Here is a 21023-nt window from a genome sequence, read left to right as displayed (position 1 = left end):
GTTTGATAATCAGAACTTAACTCTTACGGAAAGCTCATTTATCAAAGAAGTAGCTACTTTAGCTTAAGGAACAATTTCACGTGGGCATGATTGAAGTCATCGTTCAAGGCATGTCTACAATCTAGGTGCACAACATCTTGCACGAGGTCTAAGGTCTCCGCCCACAGAGTTCCAGGACAATGCATAAAAATTCGAATTATCTTCCATAAAATCCAAGCGTGTGCACTGTGTTACAGAGCTGTGATGTGAAAGAGTAATATAATAAATGTTTAAACAATTATGTTCACACTTTAATAGCTCAAGGACTCCCTAGAAAGATCAGTGTTGCACTGATGTACTGTTAAGCTTCAATTCACTAATTACAACCCGTAAGCAATTGAGAAATTAAGTGATGAATCAAAGTTAACGATTGAACTGCAATTGTCACATTTTCTATCATCACATGCATTGATAATTGAACAACAGTAGTTTAACAGGAAATGTCACAGCGTGGAGCCAACAACGCGATCAGTGGCCAGGTTGAGTTTTGCCTTGCTATCACTTGTAGTAACCATACTACTATGAGGCAGTCTTGCAAGCAGAAATAATTTGCCCTGAAAAAACTGGACAACACCACTTTTAGGAATTGCTTTAATGCTGTCCCCACACCATATTTTGCTACGAACCAATTGGTGACACCTCTTGTGTCGTGTGGTGCGATATAATGCCTCAAGACAACTCCATAGAACACGTATGCAATCACTGACAACCTAGTGATAATAATATTTTCAAGACCAGCTGCTAGATCCGCATATAGTATGCTTCTATGAAGACTTTTAGCAATATTAAATAAAAAGGGCATTTTGAAATAAAAGGACGATTCACTTGGCGTGCCGCGAGTGTTGGTGACCTTAGTCTGACAGTAATACGAGGTAACTATTAACTAATTAAGAAATATTTATAAATTACTTGCTTAATTTTTAATTTCAACCGGATGATCGTAATCAAGAACTTGAAGCAATCTCACCATTTCAGGGCCCACCGACTTTCGTATATAGGAAAATGCAGTTACCCGCGGAACTGTGGCAAAACCAGGCTGGGTTGCCGCGTGAAACCAAAAATGGGAGCTCATAGCCCGCGCGCAGCTCTGTCCCTCAACGAAACTAGCCCTGCCACCCAACGGCATGATCTGAATGGCAACTCCCGCGATGCTTTTGCCATGTCAAGGTTATGGCATTTCTAGGTTCCAGACACTCCTGTCACACGCCTCATAGCAGACTTCTTCCGCAAATTCGAAAATATGTTTTACTAGGCGAAAAACGAGCCAAACCAAATCGAAACCTGTTCGAACAGCCGAGCGAACATCTTCGTGTGACTTCACGAGCGGCACACCAGAGGGGAAGACGCGCAAGGTGTGCCAGTTCTGCCAGCGCGGAGAACGAAAACGCTGAAGCGCAGATGCTCTTCATGACGGCGACGGACCATTGGCACAATGTCTTCGGGTTCGGGTGGCAAACGACAGCTGCACCAGCTCTTCGGAGGTGTCAAACAGGGATAGCTGTGATTCGGATGCATTCAATAGCCATGAATCGCCGTTCGCATTCGTCCCGCCACCACGAGAGCCAGCTCACTACGAAACGCATTGTGCTGCAACTTTATGAAGGGCAGCCCTAACCAATGATTTCATGTGTGCTGCTTGCTTTGTTACGCGTTCTACTGCTTCTCAAGGAAGCGTTTCGGATACTGCCTAGAAGGTGTTGTGGATTCCTGCTTTTCGCGTTTGTATTTTGATTTATAAAACGCCCTATTTCCCCGGCAGAACATTGCTTAGTGTCCAAAGCACTGATCGGTGAATTTGTTTACGTCGGCTTGGTACAGCGACCGCTCCTCGTTCGCTTGAAATATAAGGCAAAGTGCGCATTACAGACGTCTATTGTTGTCAGAATATAGCAAATGACGCCGATTTTGTGCATGCAAGCCGTGTCACGTCACTTTCATTCGTGCTGATGTGAGCAACCGTATACATTGGAAAACCGCGAGCGGGAGAATGTAGTACGCGTTGTTATTCGGCCTACTTGTCATTCTTCGTACGCGTTGCATGCCCACCATTCATGTGTTGATAAAGTAGACATATACTAGGAAGTTGCACGTATTATCGTTCATTTAGAGAACTCATCGGCTTTTCGCAGAAACACCGATGCCAGTACTCACACCATTGGCAGCTGAACGAGGCAGTTGTTTATCTGCTGTATCAAAGCTTTGGGCTTCCGCTTGTAGCCTATTCGGGACAAGAGGCAAACAGTGCATCTCGGCAGATAAATATTGAGTTAACATAACAATACGGAAAAAGGCACATATGCGTCTAGCCCCAGTCCATTTACGAAAGTGCCGACGAATGCTATTGGCAGCCTTCCAGAACGGCAACGAACCTATATTGATAGTGCGCCGTCTCTTCACTGGAAGTGGAAGTGAACTTCGAGGGCTTAATTCAAAGCACGAAAACCTTTAAAAATTGATTGTGTTTTGCGGATTAGTTTATGGCACGTATCATTTTCCACTCTTTCGTGCACACTGCTGAGCCGTTCAAGGCATCGAACAGCACGTCCCTCTTTTCAACAAGGGTACCTTTTTGACTAGACGTAGGAGGCAGAACACCGAAGGCAACAAAGGCCCCAATTGCCAGATGCACACTATTGCTCAGTACCTGTGAGGAAAACTTACTTTCATGTCACCGAAAGGAGTTTTGTACGAGTTCCTTTCAGGGATTTTTTGTAGATAGAGTTTGAGGTGATGGATGGACTCCTATATTTTGAGTATATGTTTCTATTAAACAAAACCCATGCCAATGTAGAGTTAATATTTCAGCAAGTTGTTTCTAACCCATTTCAACATGCGCGGCGGATAAAAAATATCGCATATTTTCACCCCATTCATTTAAAAAAGAATCCTGTGAGGTTATTCCCAGTGCTCCTTGAAGTGCACCATTGTTGCTCGCTTGATCGCGGATCAATGCGTGTACATATAGACCACAGTCCTTCAGCTTACCTACTAGTTCTTTAGTTCACTAAACTTAGAATGGTTTCAGAATGAACCGCGCCGTCAGCTGTCACGAAATCTACAGGCTGGAGCCACCACTTTGCTATGCCCAAAACCAGAAACAAGAGTGCTGTATTTGCTACATGACCAGACCTTTCAGTGCCGCTATCAACATTACCAACAACAAAACCATGCTTAGATTCATACTGTAGGTTTCGTTTCAGGGAAAGACACATGTCTTATCCATGAGAAATAATTTTTTTACGATATCCAGAATCTCTAGCATCAATCAAGGTTTGAGCGATATCGCCGATAACCAGTTTCTTAATGTTTTTACTGTTGGAAGGTAAATAATTTTTCACAGGTACCTGTAGGCCTTTGGGTTACAAAAATGGAGCTTAAGGGCAAGCTAAGGGAACTGTTATGACCAGGATCGTCAGTGCTTGTTCAGAGGTTGCAGGTGCATCTGAACACGAATTTTTAACGCGTCATCTTGAGGTACCTGAATGACTCGGTCAATATCTGTGCTGGTTGAATGATGGCCGAGGCTCTTTTCAGTCATGCCACAGTCCTACGTTGACTTGCTATCTCATCCAAGTACTTCTGCATCCGCTTTTTCGTTCGCGGTGTAAAAGCCTTGCGAATTTGGCTCCGGCCCCTTCCTATTGGTGTAGATAGGGGCTCCTGCAATGAGGACCATAAGGTGCTTGGTGCAGACTGTAGGGATTGAACAGTAACACATAAGATACATCACATGCAAGAACGTCAGCAATTTGCCACACAATAGCTCTTAACGATTCGTGAGTGACGGCAGGCATGGTCGGGCTGACGGCTCGTGCAACTGGGTCAGCTGCCAGGGTTGATGCGTGCTTGGTGCAGGCTCTGGTGGGACAGAACAGTGCAACATAAGATGCAAGAACACAAGAAAGAAGGAATGATTTCCGACTAAATAAGACATGCAAATATAGCCCATTTCTTCCGAGGCCCCGAAATAACGTGTTAATTAAAAAAATTGTGCTACTGTCCATGACACTGATGTCTGCCTAACTACAATGCGTGTCAACAGCTTAAGTATTATTAGCATCACAACTGAGAACTTTGTGGGTTAATTTATACAGTATAAATGATCGCACTGCTAGTTTGTTACACAAGCAAATGCATGAAAGACAAAACTATTAGGAATTTTGATTTTTTTTTCTGCAGGCGCGATACATCGCTTCATTACAGCAAAAATAATTACCCTCAGGTAAAGCAAACTGAACAGCAACAACATTTTCAACCATCAAGAACAAAATCTGGCTGACTTATTATGTGCACAAATGTTTACTGCACTAAATTCAGTACTTCCACAATAATTTACCAAAAGAAAGAAGTTGCCGGAGGACCCGAAAAAAGAAAAGCACGAAGCTACTCAGTCGCCCATGACGACGGCTACAAGATGAGAAATGCGACGCGCGTTCCGAGATCTCTCTTTTTTTCTTCTTGATTGTCGATAATAACCCTCCTCCTGCTGACCCAGCTGACTTGCAAAACTGATAGCCGTGCGCGTGTGCAGAGTGACACAGGCCTCTTAGTAAGTTCAGTGTTCTTCTGCACACACACACACACACACACACACACACACACACACACACACACACACACACACACACGCACGCACACACACACACACACACACACACACACACACATATATATATATATATATATATATATATATATATATATATATATATATATATATATATATATATATATATATATATTGTCGCGAAGCACTTTGAGCAGTAAGCGTTCGCGACTAGAACGTTGGAGCAGCGAGAGGTAGTGTAGCCGACCGAGCACCGAAACAAGGTTGTTCTTTCTCGTCGTCGTTGTCTCTCTCCTAGCCACAGCCCCACTGCTCCCTATTTTACAGTACAGTTATCTCCCCCGCGGAAAAGGAAGCCGTCCCGGCGAACTACGGGTAGCACAGCACAGGCGGATCATAGTAGGGCTTGAGACGCTGGGCATGCACAATTTCGCGTCCACGGCGGCGATGATCCAAAGGTAGCTCGAGGGGTTCCACAATATAGTTGACTGGAGACGTTTGTTTGATCACGCGGTATGGGCCTTGGTACTTCGACGCGAGTTTCGGTGACAGTCCAGTGGTAGAGGCTGGAACCCAAAGCCACACTAGCGAGCCAGGAGCATAGGTTACTGGAGCATTGGAACTTTCTCGATGGTGCTTCTGGCGTTGCTGGTCTTCTGATGTAAATATACGGAAAAGCTTGCGACACTCTTCTGCGTGTGCAGCAGCTTCGGATAGGGTAGTTGTTTCCGTGGAGTCAGGGCGGTACGGAAGGATAGTATCCATTGTGGAAAAAGGTTCGCGTCCGTACAGGAGAAAGAAGGGCGAAAATCCTGTGGTAGTCTGCGTGGCGGTGTTGTAAGCGTAGGTCAGAAAAGGTAGAACATGGTCCCATTTGGTTTGGTTGGATGCAACGTACATGGCCAGCATGTCACCAAGAGTGCGATTAAAGCGCTCGGTCATGCCATTAGTCTGCGGATGATACGCAGTAGTGGTGCGATGAATGATGCGGCATTCTTTGAGGAGAGCCTCGATGACGTCGGAGAGGAAGACGCGGCCTCTGTCACTGAGTAATTCCCTGGGAGCTCCGTGGCGAAGGATGATGTGGCGCAGGAGAAACCAGGCGACGTCACGTGCAGAAGCGCTGGACAAAGGGGAAGTTTCCGCATAGTGCGTAAGATGGTCGATGGCCACGATTACCCAGCGATTGCCATCTGATGTGGTTGGCAGAGGTCCGTAAATGTCGATGCCTACTCGATCAAAAGCACGTGCTGGGCAAGGCAAAGGCTGCAATGGGGCGGTTGAACGGCGAGGAGGATCTTTACGGCGTTGGCAAACCAAACAGGAGCGGACATAATGATGGATGAATCGATACATCCCCCGCCAGTAGTAACGAAGGCGTAGACGCGCGTATGTCTTCAGTACCCCTGCATGTGCGCACTGGGGATCGTCGTGGAACGCTGCGCAAATATCCGAACGCAGGTGTCGCGGGATGACAAGCAACCATTTGCGGCCGTCCGGGAGGTAGTTGCGACGGTACAGGAGCCCGTCGCGAATGGAGAAGTGATGTGCGTGGCGACGTAATGCGCGATTGTTAGTGGGTGTTGATGGGCTGGACAAAAAACGCAGCATGGACACAATCCATGGGTCTTTCTTCTGCTCCAGAAGAATGTCCGTGGCAGCAAGGGAAGACTCGGACAATGAGGCTTTCGGGAAGCTAGCCTCGTCTGTTAGTGGCGAACGAGACAAGGCATCCGCATCCGAATGTTTTCGGCCAGAACGATACAGTACGCGAATGTCGTACTCCTGCAGTCGAAGGGCCCATCGAGCAAGACGACCGGACGGTTCTTTTAAGGATGACAGCCAGCACAGCGAATGGTGATCAGTTATGACGTCAAATGGGCGGCCATAAAGATACGGACGGAATTTGGTTATGGCCCAAATTATAGCGAGGCATTCCTTTTCTGTGACAGAATAGTTCGATTCAGGTTTAGTGAGTGCACGACTGGCGAAGGCAACGACGTACTCATCGAAGCCGGCCTTTCTCTGAGCGAGAACGGCCCCAAGGCCAACGCCACTGGCATCCGTGTGTATTTCAGTTGGAGCGCTGGGGTCGAAATGGCGCAGGATTGGTGGCGACGTCAAGAGACGACGCAGCTTTGTGAAGGCGGCATCGCAATCCCGTGACCAGGTTGAAAGGTTGTGGCCACCATGAAGAAGCTGCGTTAAAGGTGCAATTATAGTGGCAAAATTGCGGATGAAACGGCGAAAGTATGACGCTAATCCAATGAAGCTGCGCAGTTCTTTCAAAGTCGTTGGTCGGGGAAACTGGGCAACAGCTTGTAGTTTCGCCGGATCAGGAAGTACACCTTCTTTCGACACGACATGGCCGAGGATGACCAGCTGCCGGGCAGCGAAGTGGCACTTCTTCAAGTTAAGCTGGAGGCCAGCATCGGCGATGCACTTTAGGACGCGTTCAAGTCGAAGTAAGTGGGAAGGAAAGTCCGGTGAAAAGATAACGATGTCTTCCAGATAACACAGGCATATCTGCCATTTGAGGCCGTGCAAGATGTTGTCCATCATTCTTTCAAATGTGGCAGGCGCATTACACAGGCCAAATGGCATCACGGTGAATTCAAATAAACCGTCAGGTGTGATGAAGGCCGTTTTCGGACGGTCTGACTCAGCCACTGGCACTTGCCAGTACCCGGATCGTAAGTCTAAGGATGAGTAGAATTCAGCGCCTTGGAGGCAGTCTAGCGCGTCGTCAATACGGGGTAGCGGATAAACGTCCTTGCGAGTGATCTTATTAAGTCGCCGGTAGTCCACGCAAAAGCGAATTGTGCCATCTTTCTTTTTTACCAGCACTACAGGAGAAGCCCAGGGACTGTGCGAAGCTTGTATGACACCGCGTTGGAGCATGTCTGCAACTTGCTCAGCGATCACGCTACGCTCCGTGGCGGATACACGATACGGTCTGTGGCGTAAAGGCGCATGGTTGCCGGTGTCGATGTGATGGACAACAGTGGAAGTACGGCCTAAGCGAGATTGTTGTAGGTCGAATGACGTGCGAAAGCGGTCTAGAAGATGGACGATCTGGGCGTGCTGCGCTGGAGTGAGGTTGGGATCAATACTCTGGTAAAATGTTGGGTCACACGGCGGCGTGGGAGGAGAAACTTGAAGGGCCAGAGCGTCAACCGGAGGAGAAGCCGGGTCGTCAGGCACATCGTAAAGGAAGCTTGGTTCGATTTCGTCGGCATAACCAAGACACTCATTGTGGAGCAGCCTGGCAGGGCAAGGAAACAGGTTCGATACATAAAGTGCGCTCGAACCTTGTCGAATGGCAAGAAGGGCAAAAGGAAGCAAGAAAGGATGGCGGCGAGCAACAAGCTGAGACGGCGTGAAAAGAACTGTGGAGTCGGAAAACCCAATGCAGGAAACGGGTACAAGTGCGGCAGAGTATGGAGGAATCTCGGTGTCGGCGGTGACGAACACACGACTGGAAGTGCCATCAGTATCTGCAAAAACGTTGGTGCCGAATGGCGACAGCGCGAGTTCAGCACGGGCACAATCTATAACGGCATGATGAGAGGACAGAAAGTCCCATCCTAAAATCATGGCATGGGAGCAGCGAGGCAGAACAACGAACTCAATATGGTATAAAGCGCCGCTAATAACAACACGCACGGTACACTTCCCTAAGGGTTCAATCGGCGCAGCGCTAGCTGTACGTAATGAAATGGCTGAATAAGTCGTCGCGACTTTTCTAAGGGTAAGACGAAGCTGGTCCGAAATCACTGATATTGCTGCTCCCGTGTCTACAAGCGCATGAACGGCAATGTCTTCTGCATAAACTTCAAGGACGTTCGCAGGAAATAAATGAGGGCTTGAGGAGTTCGCTGAGATCGCAGTTCTTGCCTCTGGAACTGCGGTCCTTAGTTTTCCTCTCGGATAGCTTCAGGACGACGGATAAGCGGCGACAGAGAACGCCGACGGGGAGACGGAGACCGACGGGTATTGAAGGGTCGGGAAAGAGGAGACGAGGCTTCGAAGGGCTGAGCGGCAGTAGCAGAACGGGACGGAGAGTCGAAACCGTTACTTTGTGCCCTCGGAGAATCCGAAGGATACCATCCACGCCGGCGGCAAAGCCGTGCTACATGCCCAGGTAGGCCACACGAATAACAGATAGGCCGATTGTCATGGGTGCGCCATGGATTGAGAACAGCGGGCGTAGACTGTTGGAAATATTGGCGAGGTGGGCGCACGGGCTGCTGTGGCGGCCAGTAGCTGCTTGGGGGGGCAGGAGAATATGTTGCAGCTGCTTGCGGAGGTGAGGGAAAGGCGCTGGTAAGTCTGGATTGATTACCTGCAGAAGGAGGCCTTGGATTGGCGACAACGGCAGCGTACGTAAGTGGCACAGGCGTAAGAGGCGGCTGATGAGCAAGTGGTACTGCGTTAGCGACTTGCTCTTGTATCAGGTGACGGAGATCTGGAGACAAGCGCGGCTCTGAGGCTGGAGCGACTGGCAGAAGAGAGAGTTGGCGCGCCACTTCTTCTCGGACAAATTGCTTGATGCTGTCGAAAAGTTCTGAACTGCAAGGAGTAGAAGTGACGCCATCACTCAGAGCTGAAAGCGCGACGTCCGGAGCAAGAGCTCGGCGCGTAGAAAGCCGCTGTTTGCGCAGCTCCTCATAGCTCTGGCAAAGCGTTATGATGTCGTTGACCGTCTGAGGATTCCTTGCCAAGAGCATTTGGAAGGCGTCGTCTTCTATGCCTTTCAAGATGTTCTTGACCTTGCCATCTTCGGTCATATCAGGGTCTATACGCCGGCAGATGTCAACTACATCTTCAATGTAGCTCGTAAAGGTTTCGCCCTTTTGTTGGGCACGACAGCGAAGCTGTTGTTCAGCCCGAAGTTTGCGCACAGCAGGGCGACCGAATACTTCTTGAAGTGCCGTTCGGAATGCTGACCAGGTGGAAAAGTCAGCCTCATGGTTGCGGAACCAAAGATGGGCGACCCCGGAAAGGTAGAAAGGGACGTAGCCAAGCTTGTCAGCATCAGACCATTTGTTGTGGGCACTCACTCGGTTGTATGATGACAGCCAGTCCTCTACGTCATGATCATCAGTTCCATTGAATATGGGAGGATCCCGTTGGCGTGGCGCACCAGGACAGATGACTGGAGGCGGTGCCATGGGTGGCGCGGTAGGGCTAGTCTCCTCAGGCATGGGAGATGGGAAAAGGATCGTCCGGCTTCGGAGTTCCAGGTTGGCAATAAGTCCAGCACCTTCCACCAAATGTCGCGAAGCACTTTGAGCAGTAAGCGTTCGCGACCAGAACGTTGGAGCAGCGAGAGGTAGTGTAGCCGACCGAGCACCGAAACAAGGTTGTTCTTTCTCGTCGTCGTTGTCTCTCTCCTAGCCACAGCCCCACTGCTCCCTATTTTACAGTACAATATATATATATATATATATATATATATATATATATATATATATATATATATATATATATATATATATATATATATATATATATTAGAACAATTTTAATTTTTATTCTAACTGCTCTTGCACACGTTCACTTTAGTTAGCCTCGGTATATACATACGAATATGTGTAACTTCCTTTCGAAAAATAAACTTAGCAGGGAGTGCGCGTTTGTGTGTTACGTTTATTTTGTGCCTCGTTTGTTGTGCGCGCTGCAGTTTCATAATGAGCACTCCAACAGCCAAGAACACATCGGCTATGCACATACGCGCAGGGTGCTACGACTCGCTACTGACTTCGCCAAATGTGGCGGCCGAGTGAAGCCGATATACCTCACTGGTCTTCCTGAATACTTACCAATATAATATTGGGCAACGTTCCAGGAGATCACGAACGCGCAAATTCAAATTACTACTTGACACGTCCCCAAACTGAAAAACACGGTGTTTTAGCGCGACGCTCTTGGGCGCCCGTTCCTTCGGCGAGAGTCGGCGTTGGCCTCGGCGTTGGCGTAACCGAGCGAACGAGCACAACAGCGAAGGATGAAAGACTGAACACGAGGAGGAAATCCGAGAGGAGGGTGCAGCAGAACCAGGAGGCGGGCAGCTGAAGAGGGTATGGCGAAAAGCGTGAGGAGGAAAGCGGAGTGCCGGCGCGACGAGGCATGCGGCCAGCGCGGAAACAAAACGCTGGCATGGGTTTTGGACCCACTGCTTATGCGCTACTTCGGCAGCGGCGCCGCCACCGCTCGAGAATTCGCTCCGCGCGAGCCAGCGTTGCCGCGTTCCCGCTTTCTTTCTGAACAATGAGCGACGCAACCGATGGAAACGCTGCGTCCGTCGCTGCTGCTAAACGAGCTGCCCGAGCCGAGGCTCAGCGCCACCACCGCGAGCGCCTTGTCGTTCAGAATCAAATTCATTGCCCTAATATATCGCCAATTCAAAACACCTAAACAGCTGCACTCAAAATCATGATTAGGAAGTATCGCAATCATCGGCGAAATGTTTGATTTGACAGGTTGAACAGGTTCCTCCAATTGCGCCTGAAGTAAATGTGTGTGTTCCTGCGCCTCTAAATGTACTAGAGATGATAACACTGGGAATACAAGCTCGAAGTTGTGAACAAAAGATCAAGCGTGTCACCCACAAATGCTTCTTTATTATGTCGAGGCAAGTTCGCAGTTGAAAGGGAGAATGGCTGGGTAGTTTTTATCACAGATAATTGCCGTTGTGTTGCGTTGCGCTGCTAAGCACGAGGTTGCGGGATGAAACCGCGGCCACGGCAGCCGTGTTGCGATGAGGTGGAAGGGGGGGGGGATGCAAGGACATCCTAGTGCTTAGATATAGGTCCCGTTAAAGAACACCGGGTGCTCAAAGTTATTCCGTAGACCCAAGTACCACGTGCCTCACAATAAGATCGTGATTTTGATGTACACAACCCCATACTTTTTATTTTATTTTTATTTTTTGCATTCGTGTTGAGGTCTCACCATGCAGCCAATAGCTGCAGCGAGGGGTGCAATTATTTCAGCCACAGCAAGGCGCTGACAAAGCGCGCGAGGATTTATAAACTTTCAGTTTTGGCCACACATACTATTGGCCAGTTACTGATACAAGCGGTTGTGAAGAAATGTGGATGTGACGAGATAGATGCTATAAAATATAAACTGATCTCGTCATTCCTAGATGGCTGCTCCGTCACCATGCTATTCCATGGATGAAGATTTTCAGATTCTTACTTGATCCTATTATTTGATATTTGATAGCCTTGTTAAGGGAGGATGATGACGCAATAAACAATAGTTTGCTCCTGTACTTATAACAGTGATACTTAAGCACGCACACACGCGCATGCACGAAAACACACAGATACACTCATACACAATTATGCAGACAGACAGGGGTAAGTATGCATTTTAATGCATGATAAAATATTGTTATTCATTGCCATAAATTGCTACTCTCTAAGCTATCTCATTGTAAATTCTCCGCGATTGGTTACATGTTTGAATCAAAGTGTCATTTCAGGCTAAGCAGTACTGGAATGCCAATTCGTACCTTATGTTTCTTTTCTATTGCGTGATAGTGGGAGAGACGCATGCCAGAACAGGTAAGTACATTAATTCTAGTCAGACATTGTCCTGAAATGTCATTGTATTGAAGTGGCAAATTCAGCGGTTAACAGCAATGTGTTATGCAGGGCAATTATTTTTAGATTACAGTAGTTGCAAATGTCGCCTATGGTAGATACGATAATGTGTGTTGTTGAGCTGAATTATTCAGAGGCGGACAATTCTAGTACCATAAATGGAAACACATATTTATCTCATTAAGAGAACTGCACTGATTAAGATCTTAATTTATTATTTTGCAGTGCATTTGCCATATATGAGTAGTATTCGGTGAGCTGGCAAGACGTATCCATTTCAAGTGAATTTCTAGGAGGACACGAGTCTCCTGATATTATTTGCCAGATTGTGCCACGAAATAGATGGGCGTTCCAGTTACTTTAGTTCTTCAATGCATAAAAGAGCATTCCATAGAAAAGTAAGTGGAACAACAGTGCACCTTCACGGCGAGTAACTGGGCGCTTATCTCCAGACTGGTGTCATTCTAGAAATTCATTCCGTGTGGATGCGCCTTGGAATCTCACCCGCTACAATTCGTAAAGTGCAATATGGGCCGTAAAGTACGTAATTAGGCCATTAGCACCCACTGTGCTAGAACTAGTACACTTGGTGACGCAACCCTACCTCTCGAGCAGCTGAGTATTTCCTTTTGGATATTTTCAATTTTTGTGACCACAGGGCGCGCGCCCACGAACTCACGAAGCGTAGAATGTACTGTTTCAGCTATATCTACAAATTTCGCGCCAATTCCACCAAAACTCCGGACTCGCTACTCTTTAGGATGTGTACTGGCTTGTTAATTATTTCTATTCCCCGGCTTTACATATCTGCGGTGCTCTTTTTACGGTGCTTAGTGTATGTTGAGCGTGTTATAAACAGACTGCCGAACCTACGGCTTCATTTCAAAGAACGGACACACGCATTGAAATTTTGGTGTACTTGATATAGTAGATTGGGTGGTGGTAGTTACGAATAGGAGCTTCATTTTAGTTGTGTTTCAACGCGGATGCAGATTTTTTTTCCTCGGAATGGCGCCCTTTTGTCGCTTGCGAGATGTTCTGGATACAGAATGCAGGAAACATAGAAGAGGACATTGATATCCTAATTGTACTGCCAGGACGAGCCGAACATACGGATTAGGAGGAAGGCGACGATAGCACCGAAGCTTTGGCCGTGATCGACGTCTGCGGTTGCTTTGTATTTGGAAATCCGTGCAACAACTTTTGGCAAAAGTGATTTCATTGCACTAGCGTTATGAAGACCCCTTATCCGTACACAAGATATCAGAGTTACCTTTGCCGTTCCTGCCGGATGTCATTACACGTGTGTTTGGACGCTCATGCCGGGTGGTCACTGTCACTAAACCGGCGATGCCGGTTTTGTCACACCCGAGCATCATGGAGATACAGAAGTGCAACGGCACTTTGTCCCTCGAAAAAGGGCGCTTCAAAAGATGTCATACACTGACGTAGAAGCGCATTGAGAAGTGCCTTGAGCATTGAAACCCCATGCACCCAGTGTACTAGATGCAGTACACCGTGGTAACTTGAGAACCAATAAATGATTCTCTACAAACGTCTGAAGACGTGATATTTGTGCTATTCTAGCACTAGTTAATAAGGTTAGATGAAAATCCCACGGGCACTTTTATGATGGCTCGCAAGAGGTTACTTACCGCGTAAACAGTAATTTCTCTTTATTCACTTGAATATGTTTTTGGATTTCTCTTAAAAGTATTGTCTGGCTCTCTCAATAAACCAGCTCAAGGACTAGAATAACGTTGTCTGCATCTGCAAAGTTAAAAAATTGCGTGCAAATTAAACATTATCACCCCGTCGAGTAAACGGTCACGTAATGGCCATGGTATTGAGCGGTTACTGAGAGCCACAGCACGCCAAATGCGCCGACAGTCATGACGCTTTTGATGCCACCCACTCGTCCAAGGCCAAAGCATTTCTGAGTGCCACTACCTTGCATCATCGCGGCATGTAAAAAGGCACTTTTTTTTACGTGTGAACAGAAAGTCTGAAAATTCGCGAGCCCTTCACAGCCAGGCAGGCTCGCAGGCATGGAGATAATATGCACAGTTCAAGAGTATGCACAGCGCAGATATATTAAAGTCGGCCACCGCGAGGGAGCTGCCATGTTCGAACTCTGCGCAAGCGCGCAGGAGCAGACGACGAGATGCTATGAAGACGAAATGCGCAAGCAACGTGAACCTGAGCATCCTTCTAAAACCCCTTAAACTTCGTAAAGTAGTGCCACGCTTTGAAAAATGCCGCCTCCTCCACGCGCGCTCTAGCCGACGCCGCCACGGCGTCGTTATTGGCCTAATAGCATCACGTGGGCCCTCGCGCCTTGCTTCAGCGCCATTTTTGCTCGCGAAGCCTCTACGGAGTGGCGAGGAGTGCATGTAGGCGCCGTTGCTGCGCTCGAGCAGTGTAGGTGGCGCCATGGTCGGGGAGGGAGTCTGAAAGAGAGGAGAAATGAGGAGGAGACTGTCACTACTTTACGAAGTTTAAGGGGTTTTATCTCCTTCAGCATTGTGGTGCCATCTAGTTAAGGCGTCTGCAAACGCACCCTTTCAGGAACCGTAAATTGTACCACATAATTTTCTATGAAACATCCGATCTTCATGGAAGTATGTTTGCGTGTTGTTCATGCGTGCGTGCTAGGTGCTAATGCTTGTCTTTGCATAATATCTTTTGTACCTTTAGCGTTTACAAAAATGAGTCGTCGTAACGTGGCGGCGCTTTTTCGATTGCCACTTTTCTCGCTTAGTTTTTTCTCTAGAGTGAGTATACTAACTCTATGCTTGCGGAATGAATATATCGGGTTATTCATAAAACGTAGTTTTATCAAGCGTAGCGTACCTTAGGCAAATGTGGCCATAGGCTCGTTCACAGTCATCTTAAAATATTCAGAATACTTATTAGAGTTCACGTACATAGATATTTACCGCAAATATTCAATTTACTAAATGTTTTTCTTATGTGTATGATGTAACTAATAAGTGAAATGGTCTCTGAGTGTAGTCGGAAACCTCCTGACACAGCTGTTTCTACAAATTCATCATTTGCGTGGTTTTCGCAGAAAACGCGAGAAATTAGGACAGAAAAATGTCACCGCACATTCGCTCACCTTGACTGCCGCGATCTTCATATTTTCACCAAATGCCATCCACATTTAACAAAATTATTCCAACAAGCTTTGGTGACAGCTTGTCACCAATGAAACGCAAAGGCGGCCTTCCATCACAAAGGCGGAGCTGATTCTACTGCTCTCTGTCTTACTGCATGCCATCACTAATCGTTTCCTGTGTGGCCTGTATCCAAGTGGGAAATCAAAGCATTTTCCAGCGCAGTAGGGGAGGACGACGGGGAAGGTGAACATACAGCTACGCCGGTCTTGCAAGGAAGTTCAATGCGAAGATGGTGTGTATTTTAAGGCACACAAAAAGACTTTCAGTGCACCCTGCGTCAGCCACTACGTACTTTTGCTTTTTGCTTTCTATTGCATTGTTTTACAGAAGACGTCACGGTAGCTTTGTGGCTATGGCGTTTCGCTCTGGAGCGCGAGGTCGCAGGTTCGATTCCGGTGGGGCCGGCCACATTCCGTTGGAAGTGAAGCACCGTAACGCTCGCATTGTATGCATTGTGTGCACTTTCGGATATATAATGAGCTGAACCTTAATGCGAAAAAAGCGCCTTTGTTTCCATACGGTTACGATACATGTGCCTTCATCGAAAAAAAAAATATACATTCGGTTGTGGCCACTCAAGATATCTTAAATTTAAAGGCAATCACGCAGGACCAACTCCATACAGGGCCTATGGAAGGAACGAAAAGGGGGAGAAGCAAAGGCAAGGAGGGCAACCAGTTTATCTTAACCGGTTAGCTACCCTACACATGGGAGCGGGATGGGGCGGATGAAAGATGGGGAAGGGAGAGAGACAGACAGACAGACAGACAAAGAACTTTATTAATGGTCCTGAGGAACCGGCATTAGGGTACCTCCCTTTTCAGGGAGTCCCCGTAGTCGTCGCGGGCCGCTCCCGCGTCGGGGTCGGAAGATCGTGGTCCTCCGCACTGTCGCAGGCCCTCTGGACAGCCCGTAGTTGCTCTGAGAGGTCGCCGCTCTTAAGGGCTGCCTCTCAGTCGGTTAGAGTGGTTAGCGATGAGCTGCGTAACGCAGGGCATTGCCAGAGCATATGGGATAAGGAGCAGTACGCCTCCTCACAGTCTGGACAGTGGGGTTCTGGACATTAGGCGCGAAGTGACTGAATCGGCCCCTGGAGGGAAATGACCCCGTTTGAAGCATGCGAAACGCCGATGATTGTGGTCTATTAAGTTTAGGGTGTGGTAGCGGAAACGCCCGCCGAGCAAGTTGATAATGTGCCATGATTTCATGGAAGGTGAGAAGCGAATCCTTGTACATTCCTAAGATACCACCCATGAGTCCACCTGAACCGCCGCGGTATGTAAGACCTCGCGCACAGTCATGGGCCAACTCATTGGCATTAACAACCTCAGAGTGTACACTGATTACCATATGGGCCGGGAACCATTTGATGCTATGAAAACCAGCAGCCCCCTCACTGCCGAGGATGGGCGCCGCCTCCTTTGAAATCGGGCCTGAGGCGAAATCTCGGGCTGCAGATCTGGAGTCTGTAAAGATATTGGGACGTAGAGGGTCCTTCAGTGCTATAGCTGTAGCAACCTGCTCGGCTACTGTTGAAGAAACCTTCGGCATTGATGCTGAGTTATTGAGAGTGCCATTGGAGTCAACCGAAACTACGGCCTAGTGATCAGAGCGCTCGTACTGGGTGGCGTCAACGAAACATGCCAGATTCGGAGTGGCCGCAGCCGCTTTTAGCAGGAAACGAGCCCTGGCTACCCGGCGCCCTACATAGTATTGAGGGTGGACGTTACGTGGCATGGGATCTACCTTGAACGTATCTCGGACCATGGGTGATCGGGTCACGTTGTGCTCCGCCGTGATTTCCTGGCGACCGCATCCAACGGATTCAAGGATGCGTCTTCCCGCTTGCGATGATGAGAGTCCTATTATTTGGGCCACTCATTGGGCCTCGATCACCTCTGATAGGGTGTTGTGCATGCCTAGTTGCATGAGACGCGCGGTGGTGGTAGTGAGTGGTAAACCCAGCACGCCCTTGCTTTTGCGCATGAGGGCGTCGATTTTGGCCTCATCCCGTTTAGACCAGCGCAAAGCGGAGGCTACATAGTTAACGTGGCTCATCAGAAACGCGTGGTAGGGTCTGAGTAGATTGCTCTCGCTTAAACCCCCTCTGCGGTTCGAGACCCTGAGGATAAGCCGAAGCATATTCTCCGTCTTGGAAGTAATGCGAGTTATAGTCTATGAGTTGCCCCAGCGAGACTCCAGCCAGAGTCCGAGGACCCTGATGGTATCCACTCTGTGGATTTGTTGTCCGTCCCTCGTAAAGAGGGCTATGGGAACTTGATCTAAGGTTGTGGAGCACCTAACCCCCCGTCGGGTGGGCCTATACAATAGAAGTTCGGACTTGGTTGGTGACAGACTCAGGCCCGTGTCTAGTAGGAAGTGTTCTGTGAGGTCGAGCGCCTCTTGGAGCGCACTCTCAACTGCAGCGTCAGACCCTCCCATGCACCACACGGTAATATCATCCGCGTAGAGGGCGTGACCCGTTCCTCTTACTGTGGCCAGTCTGTCCGAGATGCCCTTCATGGCGATGTTAAACAGTAGGGGAGAGATGACCGCCCCTTGCGGGGTGCTTCTCGCTCCCAATGTAAATTCCTTCGATTTGATTTGCCGTATTTTGACAGTGGCCTTGCGATCCCTGAGGAAGGAGCTAACGTACACATGGAATCGTGGCCCCAGGCCCAGATCCGAGATGGCGTCTAGCACGAACCGGTGCGAGATGTTATCAGAAGCCTTGGACAAGTCTAGAGCAAGGATGCCCCGAGTGTCTCCAGTGTTGACATCAATTATTTCCCTCTTTATAAGTAACATGACGTCCTGTGTGGAGAGTGCCGGCCGAAAGCCGACCATGTTGTGAGGGAATAACTCATTATTTTCTATATGCCTAGATATACGGTTGTGAATGACATCTTCGGCCACCTTACCCACGCAGGACGCGAGCGAGATGGGTCGCATGTTCTCCGGCGCAAGAGGTTTGCCTGGTTTCGGGATGAGCACCACCACTGAGGCTGTCTTCCAGGAGTCGGGGACTAGGCCCGTTTCCCAAATTTTATTGACCTCCTCGGTGAGCAGCGCCACTGATTGTTCGTGCAAGTGGCGGAGGAGCTTATTGGAGATGCCATTGGAGCACCTCCCAGGTTTCGCATTCCGTGAAGGGGGCGTCGAGCTCCCCCACCGCGCACCCCCCCACCCCCCCGGTAACGAGGATAATCCCCGTCACCGGATTGGCACAGCGGAATATACTTTTCGGCCAACCCTTGCAGGAGGACGGGTTCAAATACGCCCGCCGCCTTTTGATTATGAGCTATGCGATCGATGGCTAGTCTCTGATTGCTTTTGGTTTGCGAATCGTCGCGTAAGTGTTTGAGCAAGTTCCATTTGCCCCCCGTTCTCATCTGCGCATCAACCGAGGAGCACACTTCATTTCATTGTTGTTTGGGCAGTTCTATGGAATGAGTTTCTTTTGCACGATTGAGCTCCGCAATTTTCTTACGAAGCCGGCGGTGGAGTCTGTGCGTTTTCCAGCGGCGCAGGATGGAGTTTTTGGCTTTTAGGAGGTGCGTGAGGTGCGCGTGTATATGACAGTTAGATTCCATCACTCTTGCGTGGTACGTGATATCACTGTCACAGCCGCTTGTCTAATCCCGTCTCTTTCAAAAACCGCCGTAGTCCCTTCGTCGCCTTCAGCTGCGATGTCTTCTGTCGGCGGCATGTGAAAATCGTTTCGAGGGACAATGGTCTAGTGTCAAGGTGCGCTATAACGGATGACAGGGACGGTCGCTGAACATTTTATTCGGAACAGTCACACAGAATATGTTGCAGCGTCTCCTCGCAAAGACAGACATTGCAGAGAGTGTTGTTGGCCATTCGAATGCGAAATGAGTAAGATTTTGTGAAAGCTACCCCTAGACAAAAGCGATAAAGCAGAGTGGCCTCTCTTCAGCGGAGTGCAGTTGGCATACAGAGATGCATCAAAGAGGGCAGGTGGCATACAGGACCTAAATGTACAAATTTATGCATACAGGGGCTAAAGGTAAAATTTGCAAATGTTCAAGTTGCGTCGAATCTTCGAGCGCTCAATTTGACAAAAAACTTTTTCTGCAAGAAATCCTACTTTTTTTACTGCCGAGACTTGTTTGCTCGGCAGAGCGGAGAGCGGACAAAACGTAGTAGCTGATATTCAGTTGTCTAATTAAGATTATTTCTCTACCGTCTGAGCCGATTTGCACCCGCTCCTATTAAGCTGTAATCGTCTAGCGCAGCGTTTCTCATATCACAACATACAACCTCAGTATATGGGAAAGTGTTCTGTTTGACTGCGTTTTCTCATTCTTCATTCGTTCAGGTTGGACGTCCTACGAGTAAGTATACTTATGCAAATATATTGGCTGTCTGTGCCCCTATATTATGGTCTACTCAAATGGGGCAGTGTGTCGTCCGTACAGCAATACAACGGGAGAACCTGAGACGCTTTTGCGATGGCGCCGCCAGGGAGGCGCTGCGATCGACCGGCGTGCCTAACGCGCTAAATCTAAACATGTTGTCAAACACTTCCTGCTTTCATAAGTTAAAACACTCCAAAACACTTGAAATTAATATAATTCACAAGAAATACCCGCTACAAACTGTTACGATACATCAATAACGGCGTCTAAGCTTGCTCGTTTCCAACTACAGATCACGCAGTGTTCCTGATCGTCTGCTCAGCGTTTCGGTTGCAGAAGACAAACAGTCGTTTACTCCTTCCGTTCGGTAGGCACGCATATGTTTTTAGTATTTCGAAACACAGGAAGAAGCCCAGAAGGAGCGCCTGCACTGTGCCTGGTGGGTTGCATGGTATTCCTTTCATGTTTCATCAGCAAGAAAGGCGGTCGCCAGGTTACACTGAAGAAAACACACACACGCACACACACACACACACACGCACGCACGCACGCATGCACACACACACATGCATGCACACACACACAAACACACACACACACACACACGCACACACACACACACACACACGCACGCACGCATGCACACACACACATGCATGCACACACACACAAACACACACAGACGTTCACAAATCAAGTGCTTCCCATGCACATAAAGAATGTGCGAACACGGCAGGAAAAACCACAGGAAGCAATCAGCGAGCTCCGTACGTACATGCATGACCTCCGTAACAGTCATAACTGCGAATCCCGGAGGCCCTGTGTTGCACCATTAGTTTTCCTCTTGCCAGCAATGACTCCAAACTGCAGCAACAGGTGGCGCTGCGGTAGACCGGCGTGCTCCAGCAGCCCCGGCCGTCATCGCAAAAAGGGGCACGTTTTCGCCGCCGGACGATACCCTGCCCTTTTCCAGCACACCATACCTATATGCCTTGAGCATGGACGCCATAATTGTTGCTAAAAGGTACTCTTGTAATGGCTGTCATCAATGAACAGCTGCTCAATTTATTCAAACATCCGTTTACTCTTAACTGTCTTGTTAAATTAAATGTTCTGGGGAATATCTTGAAGGTGCCCGACCATTCGTACGGATTTTTGTCAATCTTACAAAAACCAAAGAATTGTTTGGTGGTATGGTGACTGGAGAAACGGTGAAACCAGCCAGCCCTTGCCCATG

At 48.3% G+C, this 21023-nt stretch overlaps 1 protein-coding gene across 1 annotated transcript in view; it reads left to right on the top strand.

Annotated features, from left to right (window-relative positions):
• The window catches only part of LOC135914601 (uncharacterized), a 256527-nt gene that overhangs the window by 69531 nt on the left and 165973 nt on the right, over nucleotides 1–21023 (top strand). The window contains exons 7-8 of the mRNA XM_070536517.1: nucleotides 12160–12183; nucleotides 19747–19762. Of these exons, the coding sequence (XP_070392618.1) occupies nucleotides 12160–12183; nucleotides 19747–19762 (40 nt within the window). The remainder of the gene's footprint in view (nucleotides 1–12159; nucleotides 12184–19746; nucleotides 19763–21023) is intronic.

Source organism: Dermacentor albipictus, chromosome 3 (genome assembly GCF_038994185.2).
Source record: "Dermacentor albipictus isolate Rhodes 1998 colony chromosome 3, USDA_Dalb.pri_finalv2, whole genome shotgun sequence".
NCBI classification, from domain to species: Eukaryota; Metazoa; Arthropoda; class Arachnida; order Ixodida; family Ixodidae; genus Dermacentor; species Dermacentor albipictus.
This window is presented reverse-complemented; position numbering and strand designations above follow the sequence as displayed.